At 39.2% G+C, this 20,786-nt stretch overlaps 1 protein-coding gene across 2 annotated transcripts in view; it reads left to right on the forward strand.

Moving 5' to 3' along the window:
- Nucleotides 1-20,786, forward strand: part of PIGK (phosphatidylinositol glycan anchor biosynthesis class K) — a 66,750-nt gene that overhangs the window by 40,718 nt on the left and 5,246 nt on the right. For both annotated transcript variants that reach the window (XM_077182381.1, XM_054638304.2), the window contains exon 10: nucleotides 3,126-3,201. In XM_077182381.1, the coding sequence (XP_077038496.1) occupies nucleotides 3,126-3,201 (76 nt within the window). The remainder of the gene's footprint in view (nucleotides 1-3,125; nucleotides 3,202-20,786) is intronic.

Genomic DNA, 20,786 nt, shown 5'->3' on the forward strand with positions numbered 1-20,786 from the left:
ATTGTATTGGAGATGATCTTTATCCTGACGCGTTCTCCTCCGCCACCCTGCAGAAGAGGAGGAAGTAGAACACCTCTTCAGTGCTGACCTGTTTCTTCCCTCTAGGCCTTTCTATCCCTTATGCTTTCCTGGTGAGGACTGCCTTTTGCAGGATATTCTGCCAGTCTAGGAGTGCTGGTGGGCTGCTATTCCTAGGGCTGAAATGGAGGAGCCGTTTTGCAGCAGGTTTCTTTGTCTTGGCTACAGACTGCCCTGATGGGCTTTCTTTGATCCATGGCAAAAGTGACCAAGGTAACCGAGCTGACCTCCTCAAAGACAGGTGAGGCTGCAGCTGTGCTTGTGAGCCAGGCTGGCATCCTGTCCTGCAGCCACCTCAGTGTCACCGTCCTGTGGCCCCGGCACCAGTGTGGCTCACCCCAGCTGCTGAATGGCTTTGGGTGGTTCAAGGCTCAGCACCTGCCTGGAGCAGCCAGCTGGGGATGCAGCCCCTGCTTTGGGGGAGAGAATTCAGCCATTTGTGAGCTGTATCATGGGGTTTGATCTTACTGGCCCTGAGCTGTCTCTGTTCTTACAGAAATCACTGGTTAAAACACACCCTTTGTTCCACTTGCAGGGGATTTTAGGCTTATCTGCAGGAGAGAAGAATCAAAAGTCTTTTGTAGACTTGACAGTTAGTACATCACTAAACACATATACAAAACGTCCATGGCATTACAGCAAAAACTTGGAGAAAACATTTCTGAAACTTCTCTTCCAAAACACCTGTGTGTGTATGGGTAAACATTTTAGAGTGTGGGTATATAAATGTAGATGTTTATTCAAATACAATAGAATGTCCACCTACCTAATCTATATTTTATAATTCATTTATGTATAAAATATAGTGTAGTTCAAGTGACTTGTTTTTTTAAAGGTAAAGTAAATTAGAAAAAAAAGTAAAATGTCTTTTTTGATGTTGAAAGGCTCCTATCAGCGTAATTTCAATTTAAATCTAATTACTTCAAAATTCATGTTTATACTACTCTCCCCTTCCTCTTTTTTTTTAGTTAAGCTTCCTAAGGCTTAAAATTATCTTGATAGTTTTTCTTTATTTTTTTAATCCGTTGTAATTTGGAGGAAAGTCTTTTTTTCTTGCAGTTGGCAAGGAGTGTGTTTGACAATGCAAGGGAATGCTGATTTCATCTACAAAGAAAAACTGCCAAATTTACAAGGTCCTTGACACAACAGACAGACAAGCTCTTTTTTTTTTATTATTTCTGCTAAAATTAATTTATAGTAATTTTAGCTGTTATTTTCAGCTTCAGGTGTTTAATTTTGGGAATTGAGAAACTTTTTTTTTTTTTTTATTTCTCCAGATTTGCAGTGTCCCTGTAAAAACTGTAGAGATAAGTATTCAAGATATTGATGAATATTGTGTTGTGTGTACAGTTGTTTCATATCTAGAACTATGACTAAAAAATGGGCTTAGGTAGCTGCTATCCATAAATCAAGGTGTGGTGTCAGCTGACAGGCTCCCAGCAGAACAGAAGTGATCTCCAATTCGCACTGACTGTGTTTGCCAATCAGGACCAATGACAGAAAGTAGGGAGGAATTGAGTGGAAAGATTCCTTCTGCACTCTGTGGTGGAGTTGCTGAGGCCCCTCTAAGCTCTGATGGTTGCACTGACTACAACAGCAGTGTATTTACTGTTAAAAGTATGAATTCATCATTGTCATAGTAATCCCAAAACTCTAAAAACCATGTCAGTAAATGAGCTCTATCTGAAGACCAGCTTCAGCAGTTCAGAGCCTGCTTATTTAATTTGTCTTAAGCACATTAAACGGTTCTGGGCAGGCTGTCACTATGATCTTTGAAATATTGCTGTGTTTCTTTTGTTCTCTGCTTTTAAATTTCTTATACAGTAAGACTTTCATACTCTGTTCATTACTAATTTCTGGATATTCAGACTCTTATTTGAGCTTAAAGCCTTTCAAACCACAGCAGAAATTCAGTAGTGGGAAAGGGGAGAGATGTGCACTTTGTCCTCTCTTTTTCCACAGCCTGTTGACTCCCAGTGCAGACACTAAGCCTGGAGTTTCTGACTCTTACCTGGCAGCTGGTCTGCAGGTCAATTAACCCAGCAGTTCTGGATCCTTTTTCACTAGAATAAGTATAAGGTTTGAGCCTGAAAAATAATGTCTTGGCCACAGTTTTTGTCTGAAAATAATTCTACATCAGTTTAGAGAAGGGCCTTGTTTTTGTCAGGATCTTTTTTCCCCTTCACTTCTTGTCAAAGTGCTCAAATTCCTATATTCAAAACTCTTCAGAAAAATAGAGGAATGGCTGATGAAAAACTTGAGTGATGCTTTGAAAGTGTAGCTCATGCTGTGGAGCTCCAGTAGATGAAAGCAGCATGGTTGAAGGGTTTAAAACATGCTTTCATATTAATCTACTATCATGTAAATATTCTTTTAAGACACTGCTTATGGATTCCAATTTTTCAGCTGCAACCACAGTTTATTCAAAATTTAAAGGGTTATGATGTATTTTCTTTGTGAAATATTCACTCTACTTTTTTTTCCCACACTAGCTTCTTGGCTTTTTGATAACCAGGACTACACACTACTGTACTGGCAAATGCATGAATATTTGTGGTGTTCAACTTCTACCACATCCAAACACTGCTGTGCACTTGCAGCAAAAATGGGAAATGGTGAATAATCCCTCCTGCCTTTTGAGATGGTCGTATTTGAATTATGTTGGCAGGATTGAGTGAAGAAGCTTGTATTGTTAACAGTGCTGAATCTGCTCTGTAAATGCATAAGACTTTTTTTCCATGGGGATTTCAATCCAGCTTTCACCAGTCCTTGTTCACCTAAAACGAAATTTAAAGGTTTTCTTAGGTTTCTGCTGCTAAATTTGTGCTTTATGTCAGGGAAAAAAATGCACAATGTTATGAACATTTCTGTTTACTATAAATTTGTTCTTTGACTCAACTTCATAAGAAATACATTCCATTATTGTCACAAAATACACTTTTTTTTCATCCTTAAGCAAAACAGTAGCCTGAAACACTTAATTTCATTAATTTAATTTGGTAAACATTGTACTAACTTTGACACACATGAACTTTCTTTCTTCCTAGGTTTCCAGAGGAGGAGTTGGCAACAGAGCCACTAAAATATGCTGAACAACTTCCTGTAGCTCAGATAATACATCAGGTAAGTCTTTCTATTTTAAAAATTCCTTTGAAAATAAAGAACATCTGTAATACTTAAACTGCTTTTCTAGGTCACACAGAATTAATGTCCTCATGCTGGAAGTATGTATAAACAAGATACTCTTGTTCAGATGACAACTATTAAATTATAAAAGTCTCATTCTGAACATGGCAACGAAAAGATGCTTGCTGTATGACATGGTTAACACTTCAGAACTACTTGTTAGAGTTGTTGTGTGTCTGCTGATAGAAAAGAAAAAAAATCCATTAATTTCTCCAAATTTGCATCTTGACCTAAATCGTACTTCCCTTCCTGAAAAAGCAGCCAAAGTATGGAGTCACTATCGTGGAATAATTGTCATGATGAGTTGAGCAGGGAAAGCAATCTTTCCTCCTAATACAATTCTGAATTAGCACCATTTTATTTCTAACTATAGCAGTATCATCATACTTTCTGCTTCAAACAGGGTTTTTTTGTTTGCTTTTTGTTTTGCACAATTAAAAGGTTTCTATTTTTCCTAGCTTGTGCCTTCTAACATTGTCTTTATTTAAATGCAGTACTGTGCTATTGATTTAAGTAAACAAATGAGGGATGATGTGGACATACAAGCTGGAATTAAAGTTTTTCTTGTAACGTGTCTCCCCCAGTTCATGGCAAGGAGGAAGAAGAGATCTTTTCTGTGCAGAAGATTCTATATTCCCTTCTTGCTCTTTCCTCAGAGTTCAAGGCCTGGTTTTTCATCCATCCTGATGGGTAGATCAGGTACCCAGTCTGCATTCAGGTGTCTCCTCATTCTTTGCTGTCAGCCTCAGAGGGCTCTGCCTGTTGTGTGGAAAAGCTTATGGCCAAACAGCACACATAAAACTTGTGTCAGACATGACTGGGGAGACTTAGCATTCCCCATCTTGGGGATGCCTTAAAGGAAGGCTAAATGACCTATTCTGTTGCAGTAATTTTGAATTTTTTCAAAATAAAATAAATAATTGTTAAACTTATAAAACTATAAAATTATAGATGTGAGTCCTGCTTCAGGGATAAGTAATTACAGTTTTCTTAAGTCAGGACTAAACAGGTCACATTACTGTTTTCCTAATGGTATCTTGGCTGTATGAAATCTTCCAGGTAATCAAGTATGCTCTGAAAAATTGACCTGAAATGTGGGGAAGATGATGACAGTTCATGTTGGGAGACAAAATGGTGCAGCTCATTCACTGCCTTGAGATAAGGAAAATTTCCCGATTGAAAACTGGGACTTGTTAGTGGTCAGAGTAGCACTAAGCCAGAGAGGCAATGTTAGATAAAGCTGTGGTTTCAGACTCAGCTGTTTCTAAACATTTCAAGATCAACAGGATCAAATAAAAGTCCACTAAGTCCCTTAATAGAATTTTGTAAACAACTTTTTGTGTATTAATTATTATCATAGATCTTCCCAAATACCTTTGTCAATAAGTGTTTTAAAGCATTGAGTTCATGCTGCAGGCAGTGCTGGTTTTACCTTAAAGAAAACATAAGCTTTATTTTAAAACCTTAAAGTGTACAAGCCTTTCCTGCAACTTGTAAGCACAAGGGATTTTAAAACTTCTGGCTGAAATCTGCACCTTCAGGAAGAATTTCTGATGTGTTCAGAACATGGAAGATTGGAAATCAGGACCAGTTTGTATGTCAGGAACTCCCTGGTGTTGTCAGAGCTTCAAATGACCCAACAGCCTGCAAATGTCACATTTAAAATTCTGTCTTCATGCCTGACTCTCAGCATAAATGAATTAAACAGCAGAGCAGGCAGCCAGTCAATATGTTCTTAACAGTGAGAGTGAGCAATGAAACAGTTTGGGGGTTGTTTGGAATCAGTAAATAGAAAGTGCATGGAATGGCTCACCTAGAGGAAAAGCTCAAATAGGAAACAGAATTAACCTTTAAAATGGTCGAGCAGACCAAATGTCATAGCAATATTTTTACAGCATTAGGTGGCTAATAACCACAGAGTGCTCATTTGGCCACTGTGTGTTACACTGCAATGGAGTGTTGTGCTGTGCAAAGGCAAAAAGCTGCGTTCATGTGCTCTTGTCTGTTTGCTGAACTTGCCAGTAGTACAGAGCTGGGGTCTGCACAAGGCAGCAGAACAGACCCAGCAGAACTGAGAATGTCTTGGATGCAGAGAAGGCAGATAGAGGAGCATTGTTCAGCTGTGGGGACAGGAGTTTGCACCCTGCCCTGGGGTGTGTGAGGCTGATGCCCTGGCTGAGCTGCCGCCAGCTGAGCATCACTGCACCAGCATCGTGCTGAATTAGCTCTGCTGAGAACCCCTTGTACACTTCTGAGGGACCTGGCACAACTGGGACAAGTTGTGCAGGGGCCTTGTTTATATGAAAAAGGATTTTTTTGCTCTAAGAATAAAGAAGGAAATTATAAGAAACCAAAAAGTGACAAGAGTAACAACAGTGAATAGTATTTGTGGTGTTTTATGATGCTGTATCCACATGGATACATACATACTCTAGACATACATAACAGCATCAGTGTTGTGTACTTATAGCATAAATATACATTAAAATTTCACAGTGGTGGACAGATATCCTAAATTAGTATTATGTATAAAGTACATTTTAATTATACTTTTAAGCCAACATAGCCACTACTACTATCCAGCTTTAAAATCGGATGAATTTATTCTCCTGAACATTACTAAAATACTCCTTGTGCTTTTAACTGAAATAAAAAGCCTCTAGTGCTTGGTAAAGGAATGCAGTCATTAATATAAACTTGTAAAAGTAGAACTTTCAGAATAATGCCCACATGAGACAGCCTTTTAAATGAGATTCCCTCTGTACAGCCATGCATACAATACTGCTACTTACAATAAGTTTATGCTACTTGGAATAAGGCCAAAAAAACCCCAAACCAAAACCCAAACTAAAAAGCGGAGAAAAAGAAGATTATTTTAATTCTGCACTTGTCTTTAGTCAAAACAGGTCTGGTGGAAGAACAGGGCAAACTGCATTTGAGAAGATTGTTTCCATTTATCATAAATTATATTCATTGCTGGCCTTGCAGTTCAGCAAATCATTTTAATAAAAGTACCTAACTTCAGTGCCAGTGCTTGTGCTTGGAATGTCACTGTGTGTTAACATACTTGGCCTAATCAGGATTTAGGATATTGAAGAGACTTAAATTGTTATAGGTGTCTTACTGATGGAAAAATGTTTTATTGATGAAAGGCACATTTCAGCAGATAAACACCAGATATCCTGATGGTGTTATAATTGAAAACAAAATGAAACAGCAAATTCAGACCACAGTCAACTTGCATACTTATTTTAGTCCATTTCAAACCATTAAGCAGATAAATGAACATGCTGTTAAACCAGGATGATATTTCAGGAAGGTGACTTGCAGCCTGTAGTGGAAATTGCACAATTTACTTGAAATCTGACAAGGTTTACAGCTGCAGGTTTACTTAAAAATAAGGAGTTCCTTAGGTATTTTTTTCATGGGGGGAATGTTACATGTAATATCCAATTAAATTAGATAGAGTTTCCTTTTGGAGATGTGAGTTTGGTTTGTAGAAGTTTTACCCTGTGCTTTTGTGTTGCCTCTCCATGAGAAGGCTCAGTGGCAAATGCCTTCAGTGATTGCAGGAGCTGCTGGGAAGCTGTGCTGACCCTTGGAGGAGGTGTCTCTGTTCCAGGGTCTGGTGGAGCACCGGGACCTTGGCTCACTCCAGCCTTGGGGAGAGAGGGGGAGCTGCTCTGAGGGTGTTGGCTCCAGTCACCATAGGGAAATTAAACAGGAAATTTATGAAAGATGATGGGAGGGGGATCTCCAGAGTTAAAAATGTACAGCCTGATGGCCATCAAAGGATGCTGCAGGGTTGCAGTTCTGCAGTAATTCTTGCAGGAAGGCCTTTGTTTCCATCATTTCTGTGCTTCTGTAACAAGTTTGCAGCCATTACCCACCCCACCCTTCCCCCAGGAAAAAATCCTTTTGCTTTGAAGATCAATTTTTTGTTGATTCTCAGGGCCTCATTCTTATGTTGTAGAGGGTGGTTAGTATATTGCATTTGTTGTTGTTATTCTGGTTTCATGCTGATTTAATTGACAGAGGTTTTCTTCAGCGGCATTTGCCAGAAATTGTTGAAACAGTATTAAGAAAACAGAACACACTATGTTGTATAGATTTTTTTGAAATATCCTTTTATTATCTATAACACAACAATTTTAGCTCTCAGACTTAAAATATTTTCACAAACATTAAAGTGGTTTACGATCTGTGTGAAACGTTCAATATGGAAAGTAACCCATCACATGGCGAGACAGTCTTGGAACACAGCTTTAAAATTCAGGGATCACACGAGCTCCTTGTCCATTGCCTTGTAGCTGCTCTTTGGCAGTTTATACAGTTCAGGAGTTCCCCTCACTCCCAGTCTGCTTCTATCCTGATGCTGGAGTCTTTGTTCCTATAAATGTTTTATAAAGCCATTAGTGTTCAGAACTTTGGCTAAGTGTGCAAGGTGTTTAATAGCACAACAGTAACCCAGATTTTTATTTCTATTTTTGATGCAGACAGGAGGTTTTGTTTATGAATATTAATTTATTAAAAATTTTAAAGTACTTTGATAAGTGATACTTGCATTTTACTGTGTCTTTACAGGCTAAGAGGTTCAAAAACAACTTGTATACTTAGATGTCTCAGGTTTGATGTGCAAAGTTTTAGACAGAGCTATTTATACATTCTTTGAAAATCCATTCATGCAGCTGTGTTTGAAAATAACTTTGAAGCATATCTTGCTTTTTAGAACTCTGGTCATGGTATTCAGCTGAATGATGTCAGAGATAAAATACAACCTTTCACCAAAAGGTCCAGGTTCTGCTGCACCTGCTAGCACAGACACAGGTCTGCTCAGGCAGGGATGCTTTTCTTTGTCAAAAATGGATTTTGTCAGGATGATTGAAAATAGATTTTTCATACCAAATATGAAAAAGTACACTGACTTCAGAGTCCAGTTTTATTTTAACAAAATGCATCACTTGGCTTCCCACCAAAAAGCCTTGCGACATGTCAGCCTGCCCTAGGACACCTGCCTGGTCAGGCTTTGCCACTGCAGTGCTGAGCAATGTGCTGAAGACAAGTGTTGTCCCCTTGCCATGGCCCCTTCTTGTGGCCATTTGGGAGTGTCTGTAGAACAGCAGCCTGTCCTGCCAGGGCTCTCACCTGTCTGGTCCAGACTACAGGTGAGGAAAGCTGTTTCTGATGCACATCATGGGAATGTGTTGTGTGCTCTTCCTCACCAGCTCACCTGAAGTGGTTTTTGGGGCTCAGGCATTCTGTGCAGAGCTAAACCCAGGTGTGCTGTACCCCTTCTGCTGAACCTTTCTTCATCTAGAGCACTTGGGATGTATTGGAGTTAGAAATCAATGTGTCTCCTATGTTTGGGGTTTTTCCATTTCTTTTCTGTATTAAACATATGTTTGTGAATTGTTTAACCTAGAGGTGATTTGGCTACATTTTATAATTGTAATGGAAATGGTCTCAAGTGGAATCATGACTGGATATCATCCAGCACATAAGAACTTGCTTTTTGCCTAAATTGTAAACAGTATATAGACTTAATTTCTCTTACTGCTGTGTAAATTAGAGATTATTTAAATCTTTTGAGCTTTCTTTAAATTGAATGCTATCTAGTAGAAAACTTGGTGCTCAAAAGGATCAGAAGAAAAAGAGCTATTACTGCACACTTTTCCCAACCGAACCAATTATGTCATAGAGCAGCAGAGGTATTCCTGCCAACACCTTGTGCTACTTGGTGCATATAGGTGCTTTGAAGTTCACTCCCTAAGATTTCTTCTAATCCTAAATTTGGTTCAAGAAGTTGAGGTGCAGAATTGTGCTATGTGTATGAGTCATGTAATGTATTAAGAATGGCACAGTCCCCCGTTTCCCTGACTCACTGCAAGAAATCACCAAACTCAGTCTTGACTTGGTTATAGATGGTACAGATCTTTTTACTGGCAGATCATTAAAGCAGAGATTTTTCAGGCTTTTTTTCATCTAGTGAACTACTGCAGAGACTGGAATGGTACACAGATGTAATCCAATAGTTGACACAAACAGTTAAGTTGTCTCTCTTCTTCTTCAGAAATTACATAGTTCATTAGCCACATGAAACTTCATAACATTCCTGAAATACAGCATATCTGAGTGCAACATAAAGTATTTTTGTAAAAAAGATACAATGTAATTTTTAAAATCTGCTGTTGTTTTTCTCATCAGTTTTTTCCAATCACAGAATACCATGATGTGGAGTTAGCATACATTATTGATCATTTGTTTTTTCTGACAAGACAGGGCTGCTTCTGTTTTGTTATGTTTTTCATCAGACCATGATCTTCCCTCTTGGAAGCAGAGATGTAGTAAAACAGTCTTTTCTCTTCCATCTTCCCATTAAAGGACTCTTGTGGGTGATCACTCTCTGCCTATCCAGGACCATTATTTTACTGTTTCTCAGCCTCAGGGGAAGTTCTGCTGGTTTATCTCTTTGTTGTTGAAATATTACATGGAATCTCTTCTTAGTCTTCAAGACAGAATAAAGATAACTATCTGAGAATTATTTTTCTTTCAAATGCTGCCCCCCAAACCTTAAAAATTTAGCAGCAGTTATGGGGACCTTCATTTCTGTATGGCTGGAGTGCCAAAGTATTAATGCATGAGGAGCACTTCCTTTGTCTGTACACAACACTGCTCAGTAGAGCCAGAAAAGAACCATGAGTGCTTTTTGTTGCTGACCAAGCATTACAGGGGAACTGAATGTAGTATTAGATTTTTTCAATTATAGCTGAATACAATGGATTGAATAACTAAATGCATTGGAAGGTATCCTGCATGAGGAACCTGAACAGTCAGTTGTGTGGTTTTTGTTTTTAACTGTTTCATACTAGAAATACCACATTGAAAATTTTCTGTAAGCCAAGAAGGGGAAATTTTACCTGTTCCAGCATCCCAGAGATGTTTGAGATGGTGTTTGGTAGCTTCTTCTAGCCAGAACTGTTGCATGCGTGCTCCACCTAGTCTTCCCTGTTTATGCATTAAAACATGCAACTTTATGTCCTTCCTTGCATTTTTAAAACACGAAACCAAAGCGTATTTTAAAGAATGACCTGTTTTTCCTCTTACACACTATTAAGAACAGTTCATTGAGCACTTCTCAATATGTTCTCTTTGATGTGTATGTACATTATGAGCTCTGGGCATCAGTAGAATCCAGTCTCTGCTGTCACATCTTGAAATGTGACTTTATCCCCTCTTCACAGAAATGGCTCCCAGCAAGGTGACAGCAACCCCCAGGCCGTGCTCTCTCTCAAAACCAGTCTCCTCATCAGGGAGAGGCAGTAGCAGGCAACTGATGCAGTGTTTTCAAAATGACTGTTTTAGGCTGCCCAGATCCTGCAGCTTGGACAAAGAAGTTTTAACTCTGATCTGTCAGTTTTCAGAGGTCATGTTTCTTTTCTCTTTCTGAGCCTGTGAAACCCTGACATGTACAGATTGGCATTTTATCTCCATTCTTCTTTGGCACAGGATGGGAGATCAGTTTGACAGACAGCTTGGAGCAATTTAAGGGGCTGCCCCTCAAGTGGCCACACTTCACTCTCACCAGTGCTGGTGGAGTCCTGTGCTCATTAAGCACAGCAGTGGTGCAAAGTACTGCTTGAAAAAAAAGGGTATTTTTCATCCTGGCTGGGTATGTGACTACAGAATTTCTAAAGCCAACTAGGATACATAGTATCAGCTAAAACTGATAAAGTGTATTTGTGTTCCTGAAGGTTTTTGTTTATATTGCTCATAAGCAGATGAGAGTAAGAATAGCTGTTACTGTGGAAAGTTAAAATGGAAATAAATTTGAGGCTTTTGTGCATATCATGGGAGTGCTCAGTTTGCCCTTGAGAATACTGCTAATATGAGGCTTTATATGTGACTGTAGCCTCATCCATTTTGTGGATTATGAGACATCAGTTTCATACCCACCAGCATATAGAATTGTCAGATGTACTATTAAAAAATATATTAAAAGATACCCTGGCTCTGTAGTAGCTATAATTGTTAGAGGTGCTGCACTGGATTTGCAGCTTCTTTAAGAGGTAATTCCTGTAACCGTTTCTTTTTAATAAGCACTATTTAAGATGTAAAATGAAGGAAGATATTCAGGGAATGACTGTAACATGACAGGCTTTATAGAGTGCTGTAATCTCTGGGGTTTACTCATCTGAACTTCAAATAACTGCATTTCAAGGGTCGGTAGTAACAGTATAGCCATGGACTCAAGAAATTATTATATTCCTTATATTCAAAAAATTTATTTGCTTCTTGTCAGCTGAAGCAGCCACATGCTTGAAGATCCTGTGTGCACAAGCCTTTCAATGTGCACTATTGATGTTTCTGTGTCTTTGTTTTGGCGTGGGGCTGATTGTGCCATGATCCCCTTTTGTTGTTATTCAGGATCTGCTCACAGCCGTGATTTCAAGGCGATGGTTACTGTTTCTATTGTGCTTTATCTGTGCTCAGAGCTTTACAGAAACAGACAGGTTCAGAAATGCTTAGAGCTTGAAGTAAACTTCACATAGCAGGTTGGCAAAAAGCAAACCAAGGTTAACAGCAAGAGGTTCTGATTTGCAGACTAAGGCTGTAAAGGACCATTATGTTAATCTCTTCTGACTTTCTGCACAAAGCACACAAATACTTTATTTATATTCTCCCTTCTTTGTGGCTGTATTGACATCAGGAAGGATAACTAGAAAAAGGGTTTGAGCAGAGGCTGGGAGATGTTTATTCAAAACATCATAATTATGGGGGTAATAAAACTGAGCAGGACAATTAGGGCATGTAAGAACATATTTGTGATTACAGCAAATATTCACAGGTCTGCAGCTGGTACTGAAGAACCAGCATGTACAGGTCCCATGGGTCTCAGTTACTGACACCATGTGAACTGTTGCACCCTGCTATAGGTAAAACATCAATAGCTGTCTCACTTTGTTTTGGGCAGATGGTATTAGAACTGCTGCTGCCACTGCAAATGTAGGGGGGCTATTTTTAAGTGAGTTCTGTGCTTTGAGACTCTTTGCTCTCCTTTGTGGTTCATAATAAGCTCGGCTAATGTCAGCTTTTTTCCTAAAATTATCTCTTCAGCCATTTTCACTCTCAACATTTTAGTCCTCTCTTAAGCATATAATTCACTTTTTTCATCATTCCTTGCTTCCATGATATTTTTATGTGATATATTGGTCTGCATTCATTCACGTGTGTTATTTATAAGTCGAAATTCTTCGATATTCTGAGTCTTTTTGGATTTGTCTGCACTGGGTCCCATTTCCTTGCTGTTCCTTCAAATATTGGAAAAGTGAATGCTATTTAGGGCAGGGAGGTGAGTTGTCTCCAGTGGGGATAACTGAATAGGTTTTTCAGTACATAATGGTATGCAAATAATATACCTCTGCCTCTCATGGGAGCGGACTAAAGAACTGCACAAGCTGTCTGTGACCTCAATCGGTTTGTAGGCAGCAGAATAGACCCCTGACTTTTGCTGAAGCAAAGTATGTGATGTACAAATACTTCAAGTGTGTTTCAGGGCTAAGCAGTGCTGTGGAATAACTGTGAATTTAGGATGTGGTCCACACAGCTTAATGTGTATGGCACTGCATCCCAGCAATACAGTACAGCTGATGCACAAGCAGTAGGTTTTAATAATAGTGACCATGAATAAAACAGATGATGCTTAAAAGGTGCTAATTCATTGTGCTGCAAGAGTGTCTTCATGTGCAATACAAGGTGAGGCTGCAAAACACAGTAAAATGAGAGGTAAGCTGCTCCATTTGTCTGTTTTTATGTTTATGATGTTTTATATGTAAAAGTACCTTTTAAAAATTTTTCTTCTTTTTAGTTTATTTTATTACAGGTTCTAGAGCAATTCAGGAAACAGATGCTGCATTTAAAAAAAGCTTTGATTTAGTGAGGCTTTCTGTGCAAGAGAATGCATCCTTCCTAAAATTTCATTTTACTTAAATTAACTTGTATTTCCACTGAGGATGGCTTATATTAAGCACAAAGGGAGGCTTAGCAGTTTAGACTTCCATCAAATAAACTGCATAACTAAAAAGAGAAGATGCCAAGCCTCACATACTTGTACTTGAAAGAATTGTGTTCTCTCTCGTGGGAACTCGAGATTAGAGAAATTATAAAGGCTTTGCATAAAAACAGGGAGCTAGAATTAATTTTTGCTTAAGCGGGGAAGTGTCAAAAGCCTATTATGGTAATTTTTCAATTTTGTCTTAACTGTTCACACATTTTAAAATAGTTGTACAACTGAGTGGAAGCATAATTGATGTGTTGTGGTTTCTTTTTCCTTTCCTTGGGCCATCATAAAACACAGCTTAGGTGCACTTAGGCATGGAAGAAGTAGGTGTGCTAATTAAGTAGATGAAAATTTTCATATCATAGTGAGAAAATTTACCTAATGGATTGGAATAGTACTCTAAGAATGGTTCCCCTATTCTTAATTACATCCAAGTACCAGATATCAATATTACATGAAGACAATTAAGCCACAAAACCTTAGTGAGAAGACATAATTCCTAGCAGTAGAATTACAGGGTTGTAGAGACTATGATGTTTATTACTATTATTATTATTATTGTGAACAGTCGCACTATAAGTCTACATTTAAAAGAAATTACTTTATTCATTGTCTTAATGTATAGTAAAAGCTGAAGATATCGTGCAATGAAGAGCTACTGCTACATTTATTTTTTTAATCTTTCTTAAATTAAAAAAATATAAATCTTGTCTATAACAGAACAACCAATAAACTGCTGTGGTGTAGTAATTCAAAATTTATGGTTGATGTAGAATAAATTTTAGGACTTCCCTAGGTAACAGAAGACTGATTTATCAAATCCTTTTGATGGTAAATCAAATATCTTTTTCTTTTATTAGATACAGTATTAACAAAATGGATACTGTTCCAGAGTTACTTTTATTTTGGTGATGAGCTTTGCTGTTCCATAGGAGAACTCTTTGGACCAGGCTTTGCATTAGGAATGAGATTTACTGGCAAATGTAAAGTAAGCAATGCTCCATGGTGGTCACTGGTTAGTGAGATACTGGTTTTTATATTCAGAGAAAGGGCCCCTTTCCTAGCTTGCAGATTTTTCTGCAGAAGCCTGTTTGGGCTATGAAAACGCTGCCTTTGGCATCCCCAAATTACACCCAGCTTGTTTGGCCAGATTTTTTCTGGCTCTGAGTGCAGTAGAAACTGGGGAAAGGACAGAATCCATTCCTGCTGTAGTGCAGGAGTGAGGCACATTCTGCTTCAGCTCTTTCCTGGTGCTGCTGAATGGCTTCTGTCAGAACCCCCTTGCAGTGTCTCCTCATGAACCTTGGAGGGGTCTGATTGCTCCTCAGCCCTTCTCTCCCCAAAGCTGTGTTTGGGAATTACCTGACTAAAAGTTTTGGTCCTGCAGTTTTGGTGAGATGAGCCTGGAGAGGAGGCTCAGCAGCCACTGTGGCTGATAAGAGATCTCTGCTTTCTGATGGGTTGTATTTGTGTCCCTGGAATAAAATGGCAGGAATAACACAGCCAGGTGTGAGCATGGGGGTGTGTTGGGTAGAGGACAGGAGAGGATGCTGCAAGGTCTTTAGGGAAAGGGAAATGTATTTAGTAGTCTTTATTCTTATTGTATTGCTTGATGTTGCACAGCATTGGTGTGTCTAAGCACATGTGTAATTTGAGTGTAGGGCTAAATTTTTGACCCAGTTTGTGTTACCTATCACTAAATATATTCTGGATGGGGACCTTCCTGTATCAAACACACTACTGAAGTATTTTATAGTACATTGTCCAAGATGCAAGATTTAATTCCATTTTGTGGTGTCTGTTCAGTGTTGTGTAGCATTTTCATTTCTCACATAACCTTGTACAGTGCTTATTAATCATGACTTTTTTATTGTTTACACATGAAAGCTTCCCTGATAGACAGTGTTTATTTAAATGGTATTCCAGTGAGTAGTAAAATTAGCAATAAGAGTTTTGTTAGATCTTTTTTCTTCTATCCACTGTGTTTCTTCTGAGCTTATGCAGTATAAAAAGTAGGTGTTACCAATAAGCTCACATTGATAAGGAAAAATATAAAAGTTATCAATCTTGATATATTTTGTGGTGTTGTGACAACAAATACCTTTCTGAACACAATTTTCCTCAGGGGAAGGCACTGTTAGCTCCAAATATATTCACACATTTATCCCACTTAACCATGTAATCCTAGGTGTTATTGGTGATTTTTTTGTGTTAAGTTAATTATGTTTTGTTTACTCTCCAGTAGCATGCTGTGAGGAGCACAGAAATGTAACTCACGAGCTCTTGACAGGACTGATGAATGGCCACAGACAGAGATATTGGCAGGCTGCTCTCTAGTGCTCTGTCTAGAATTGTTTTCCTAAATAATTCAGAGGGTTGAAATTTGATGAAATCATTTCCATTTGAAGAATGAATGGAAGGGGTAAATGAATGAAGACTCTGGTAATGGAGCAGTTGTGTTTATATGTTGGACAGTCAAGACAGCATCCTGCATTGTGGTTCCTGTGCAAATTCTTTGCATGGGGTTGTGATTGAGCCTTGTGCAAGCGATTCCTTCTGTAATGGTGGGCGTTCCTGTGAGTTAGCCAGTGATTTCATTCTTTTCAGGAGTGCTTAACATGAAAGCCCATCTACAAATACATGGCTGACACATGGGTGATGAGTGGTGCTTAGAGGGGACTGAATGACAGCTGGACAGTGGAGCAGTAACCTGTGGTTAGTGTAGATGGAGGCAGGAAAGCTGCAACTGGTTTGCCCCTAGATAAAACCATGTGTGGTTTCATCCTTTTTAAAGACCCTTTTGGAAGCTGTTGATTCTGTACCTGTCACACATGGTGGTCTGTGAGGGTGTTGGGAGGGTGTGTCCTCAGCTGCACTCATTCATTCTTCCAGGAAGATGCTCTTTGTGAGCCCCACATAGCATTTGACTGATGAGCTGTGTCATGCAAATGTCACATGAGAACAGTGATTATTTATGATACCATAAATCTGCTATTCTTTCTTCATGCCTACAAAAACTCTGTGCAGGAATGGATCAGCTCTCTGGGACTCCCTGTGCTTTGACATATCCAGTGTAACAGAAATGGCTTTTTTGTGGAGGTGTAATTATGTGCAGCCACTAAATAGGGGCCTGTATGACTGCCATGTCCATGATTTATGATTTGTTTTCTATAGCAGCTAGGGTACCCCAAAGTACTGCATTGATATTTCAGAGCAAGTCTTTCTCTTTTTCCCATAAGAGAGTACATACAACATAAACTTGGGTAAGAACACTTGTTTGGCTTATGAGTACAAAACTACTGAATACAGAATCGCCTATAAAAGCTTTGTGGTGGTGGGGAACAAACCGGTCTGTCACCAGCTGTTACTCACCAGTTTGTCACTGAAAATGAAAATGAAATGCAGTAAAAGTACAGCCATTCTTGATCTTGCTCTTGTAAGTGTGAAGGCATCTTTTGCTTCAGCCCTGCTTCTTCCTCCATTCATTTTGTCATGCCTGCCTTTTGTAATGCTGTTTCAAGTTGTGCAAGCTGGAGCTAGAAAATGTGGAGCTTTAGTGCACATGCATATAATGCAGCACAGGGCTTAGGGTAATGGAGAACATTTTAAATTAGAGCTGTAGAGATTTGAGAAATGGACATTAAAAACTATGTGTATAAGGATTTCAAATGTAGCTGTTGAAGTATTTGATTAGATCTTGTACTCAATGTGGCACGCTCAGTATGAGAACTAATGCAGTCTAATGTGTGTTGTTAATGCAGCCTGTCACCTGGCAGTAAATGAATAGACACTTATGGGACATGCAGACACAGATGTGTGATTGGAACCATCACTGCTACTTTGAAAGAAACAGCATAATAATTTATTAACATCATGTTTTTTCTATATAAACAGAAAAAAACCTTTGATTGAATGTGAATACTCAGAATGGCACTTCAACATGGAAGTTCTAAGCATACAATTAATTCTATAAGATTAGGAGTAAAACATTCCTTAGAAAAATTGATTTAAAAGCATTTGAGTGGACTCACCTTGTGGTTCAGAGAGATGCTAAGGGAGATCCAAGTCAGAGTTCCTAGGAGGAAGTAGGAGGGCTGTGCTTCTCAGAAAGGCTGGGCTAGATGAGGCTGCTACTTGGAATAATGATCCCAGATGAAACCCAGGTGGGAGCCCATGGGTGCATGTGCCCCTGTGTGGGGGCCTTGGCTCTGCAGAGCTGAGAGGTTAGCTCTGCCACTGCCAGTGCAATGCTGAATTTGTGTGAGCAAAACCTGTACAGAAGAACACTGAGATAATCTTTCCCCAGGGGAAGGTGAGCAGTGCATGCTCTTGGAAAAACAGCGCTCTGATGTGGCTGCAGACCTCGGTTAGGGATGGGACACTTCACTTGTTTCTTGGCACAGACTACCCGACTCCTTCCTGTCCCTTGCACAACTGCCTGACCCTTCCTCCTCACAGCACAGCCAGCAGACTCTTCCTCCTAGCAGCTAACCCACTCTCTGTAACACCCATCCTTGTTGCACATAGCTGGGACCTGTTGAGGGCAAGGCTGTTACAGTGCAGCTCATCAGGGGTGAGGTTGCTTGCAATCCGTTCTCCTACACTCCGAGAATAGCTTGGCCCTATTTACACCACGGTATTTCTGTGAATACAAAATATTCTTGTCCCTCTAGCAGCCTTCACCTCCTTGGATCTCTGCTGTCTCTGTCTGCTTAACCCAGAGTTTCAGTGGCAAGGACTTGCTTTTATATCTGATGATTTTTGGAGGCTTCTCTCTGCTGAGGTCTTCCTCACCAGTGTGTGGTTTTGTCATTTTCTGACTCCATCCATTGTAAGGACTTCAAGAAGGTTATCTTTCCATTTGTGGCGTGACACTGAGCACTGAATTCTTGCCTTTAGTCTTGTTTTTGCTAATAATCCTTCTCTTGTTTAAATTAATGAAATATAAACGTATTAAAAAAGGAACATGCTTTTCTAAGTAGCGGTAACTGAGTTTTGAATACCAAGGCTACTTAATTAAGCTGCTCATCTGGTATTTTTGCATGCTTCAGTTGGCTTGAACCTTTGTGTTTGCAAATGTAACTCATATATTTGCTGTTGACTTAGGTGGCCTTTTGTGGAAAATCATAATCATGGCTTCATATATGGGTATGAATTTGATTAAAATATAAAGAACAACTTGCTTAGCTTACCTTAAATAGAGGCAGTTGCACCTTTTTTTTTCCTAAATACAACTTAATCTGACTTCTCTCATCTCCTCTCTAAAGCATTTGTGAATTCCAGTATGTAGCTCAGTGTCAGCAGAGCAGGTGAGAGCTCAGCCCCGTGCCAGGCTGTTGAGGACAGGTAGGAATGGTCTCTGTGTGTTCTTTCTGGAATGGTCTCTGTGTGCTCTTTCTGGGTGTAGCAAACCACACACCTGCGTTTGGAGTCCCCCTGGTGCAATCCCTGATGTGTTTGCTGGGTGAGCATCACTCAGCTGAGTGATCACTGACTTGTCTGGGAATTCAACTGCCCTGGCTCCCAGGTGCTGGCAAGGCTCCCTTTGATTAGAAGTTGTATATTATGTATTGTATCACAGGTTGGAAGATAAGTGAATAATTGTTAAACTACTAAAAGCACTTTACAGTGCTGTGAAATGCTGAGATAAATCTGAAAGTAGGCAGTAATAAGTAGAGGCTCATTTTAAAAAAGCCCTTCTAGATTATGAAGTTTAGCAGGAAATGAAAAAGTAAAGCTATCATAACAGTATTGTTCCTATTACAATGATTATACAAAGTAAATGTTAAAATGCAGTTGTTGGTATTGATGTTAATTTAGTTTAGCTGCTGTTTCTTCCCGTACCCTTTTTGAGTTTTTATTGTTGATGAATGAACTTCCTTCATTATTTTATTAATATTGGAGATATCAGTAATCATGGCAGTGTGGTTAATAAATACAAACCTAGAGATCAGACAAAAGTACTTTAAATTGTTTTGCAGATTAACAGGCACCCTTGATGCTGGAGTTCTCTTATGACTTTAATCCTTCTGTGGGCACAGAGAGGATTAAACTATTACTTGGTGGCTGGAGTTATTTGATTTCCCCCACTCCCCTGTGAGGACCCCAACATTCAAACTGTACCAAACAAATTAGAAGTGCAGACTTTCCCTGAAAGCTTTGAGGACATACTTTATGCTGTGATTTGCTTGTGATACATATAAATTCATTCTGCAAATAAACTTTGTTGTGTGCTTTATCGTAAGAATTGAAAGGATTACCCAGTTTGAAATTCCAAATTGCAAGTAAACCTGAGATGTTGGAGTGCCTCTAGGAAATACATAGTGTGCTCTTGGCACAATACACTGTATAGCAGAATTTAGCTTTTCCAAGGAATTTCCTTCAGTTTGAGATCAGTTTTCTGAGGTGAGAAGCCAGTGGATTGTTCTAGTTTTGGATTTGAGGTTCACCTTAAATTTCAAAGACCTGTTTTGAGACATGGATCTTTTTTCCAGATTTCTATACTGGTCTTTACAAGAGAGCCTCACATAAAATTTGGTAGCTTGAGGAACAAGAAAGAAAACCTTTTGTATTCACTGGAAGAAAAAGAAACATTCATTTAAATGGAGAATGACCAGAAAGAAAATTTGGAAATTCACCCCCAAAATACCTGAAATTCACCCCAGTGAGTGCAAGCACTGCACAGACAAGTGTGTTTCACTTCCCTGCTTGCTGTCCCCAGGAGTAGGGGAGGTGCACAGCCTCTCTCCTGGCTGTGGCTGCTGCTGACTGCCAGGCAGCCCCAGAACCCTGGGATGTTTTATTCCACATGTGCTGCAATAAATAGGCCAAAACTGGGTCTAGGACACTCAGTGCTGAAAGTGCAATGAGAATTAAGCAGGGATTAATTTGAAATCCAATAGCTGCCACTTTAATGGACTCACTGGCACCGAGTGCTTCTGATGAGTTCTTTTTGTGCAGTTGCACAGGGTATTTTGCACTCCTGCTACAAACACACACCATCTGCCTCAGGTTGGGGAGAACATCCTCTGCAACAAGGATGTTGTGCACATTCATTTCTAAGCATTTACACCCTTTCCTAAAGCTCTCTTTGGAAAAAGGTACTGGAGGAGATTGAAGAATTTGTTATCCCTGTTTCATTTGGTAATTACTTAATTCCTGTCTGTTTGCTTGGCTTTCTGTGCAGGAACTATTCAGATGTGGATTGTGAGTTTAACCCAAAGTTTACTGTACCAATATTTTTTGGCTTATTTAGAACATTAAGACAGAGTTCTGCTGGAAGATGTTGTATGTTACAATCCGACAGTTTTCCAGTGTGGAAAACACTTGAATTTATCCTTGTAGATAAGTTTTAGACAGTGTTGTCCATGTGAAATGTTAATATGTGATGTTTTAAATCTTATTTCTGTTGTGATGTAACATTTTTAAATTAAACCATTATTCCTCTAATTAACACTTCAGCTTT

Source organism: Agelaius phoeniceus, chromosome 8 (assembly GCF_051311805.1).
Source record: "Agelaius phoeniceus isolate bAgePho1 chromosome 8, bAgePho1.hap1, whole genome shotgun sequence".
Taxonomy (NCBI): Eukaryota; Metazoa; Chordata; class Aves; order Passeriformes; family Icteridae; genus Agelaius; species Agelaius phoeniceus.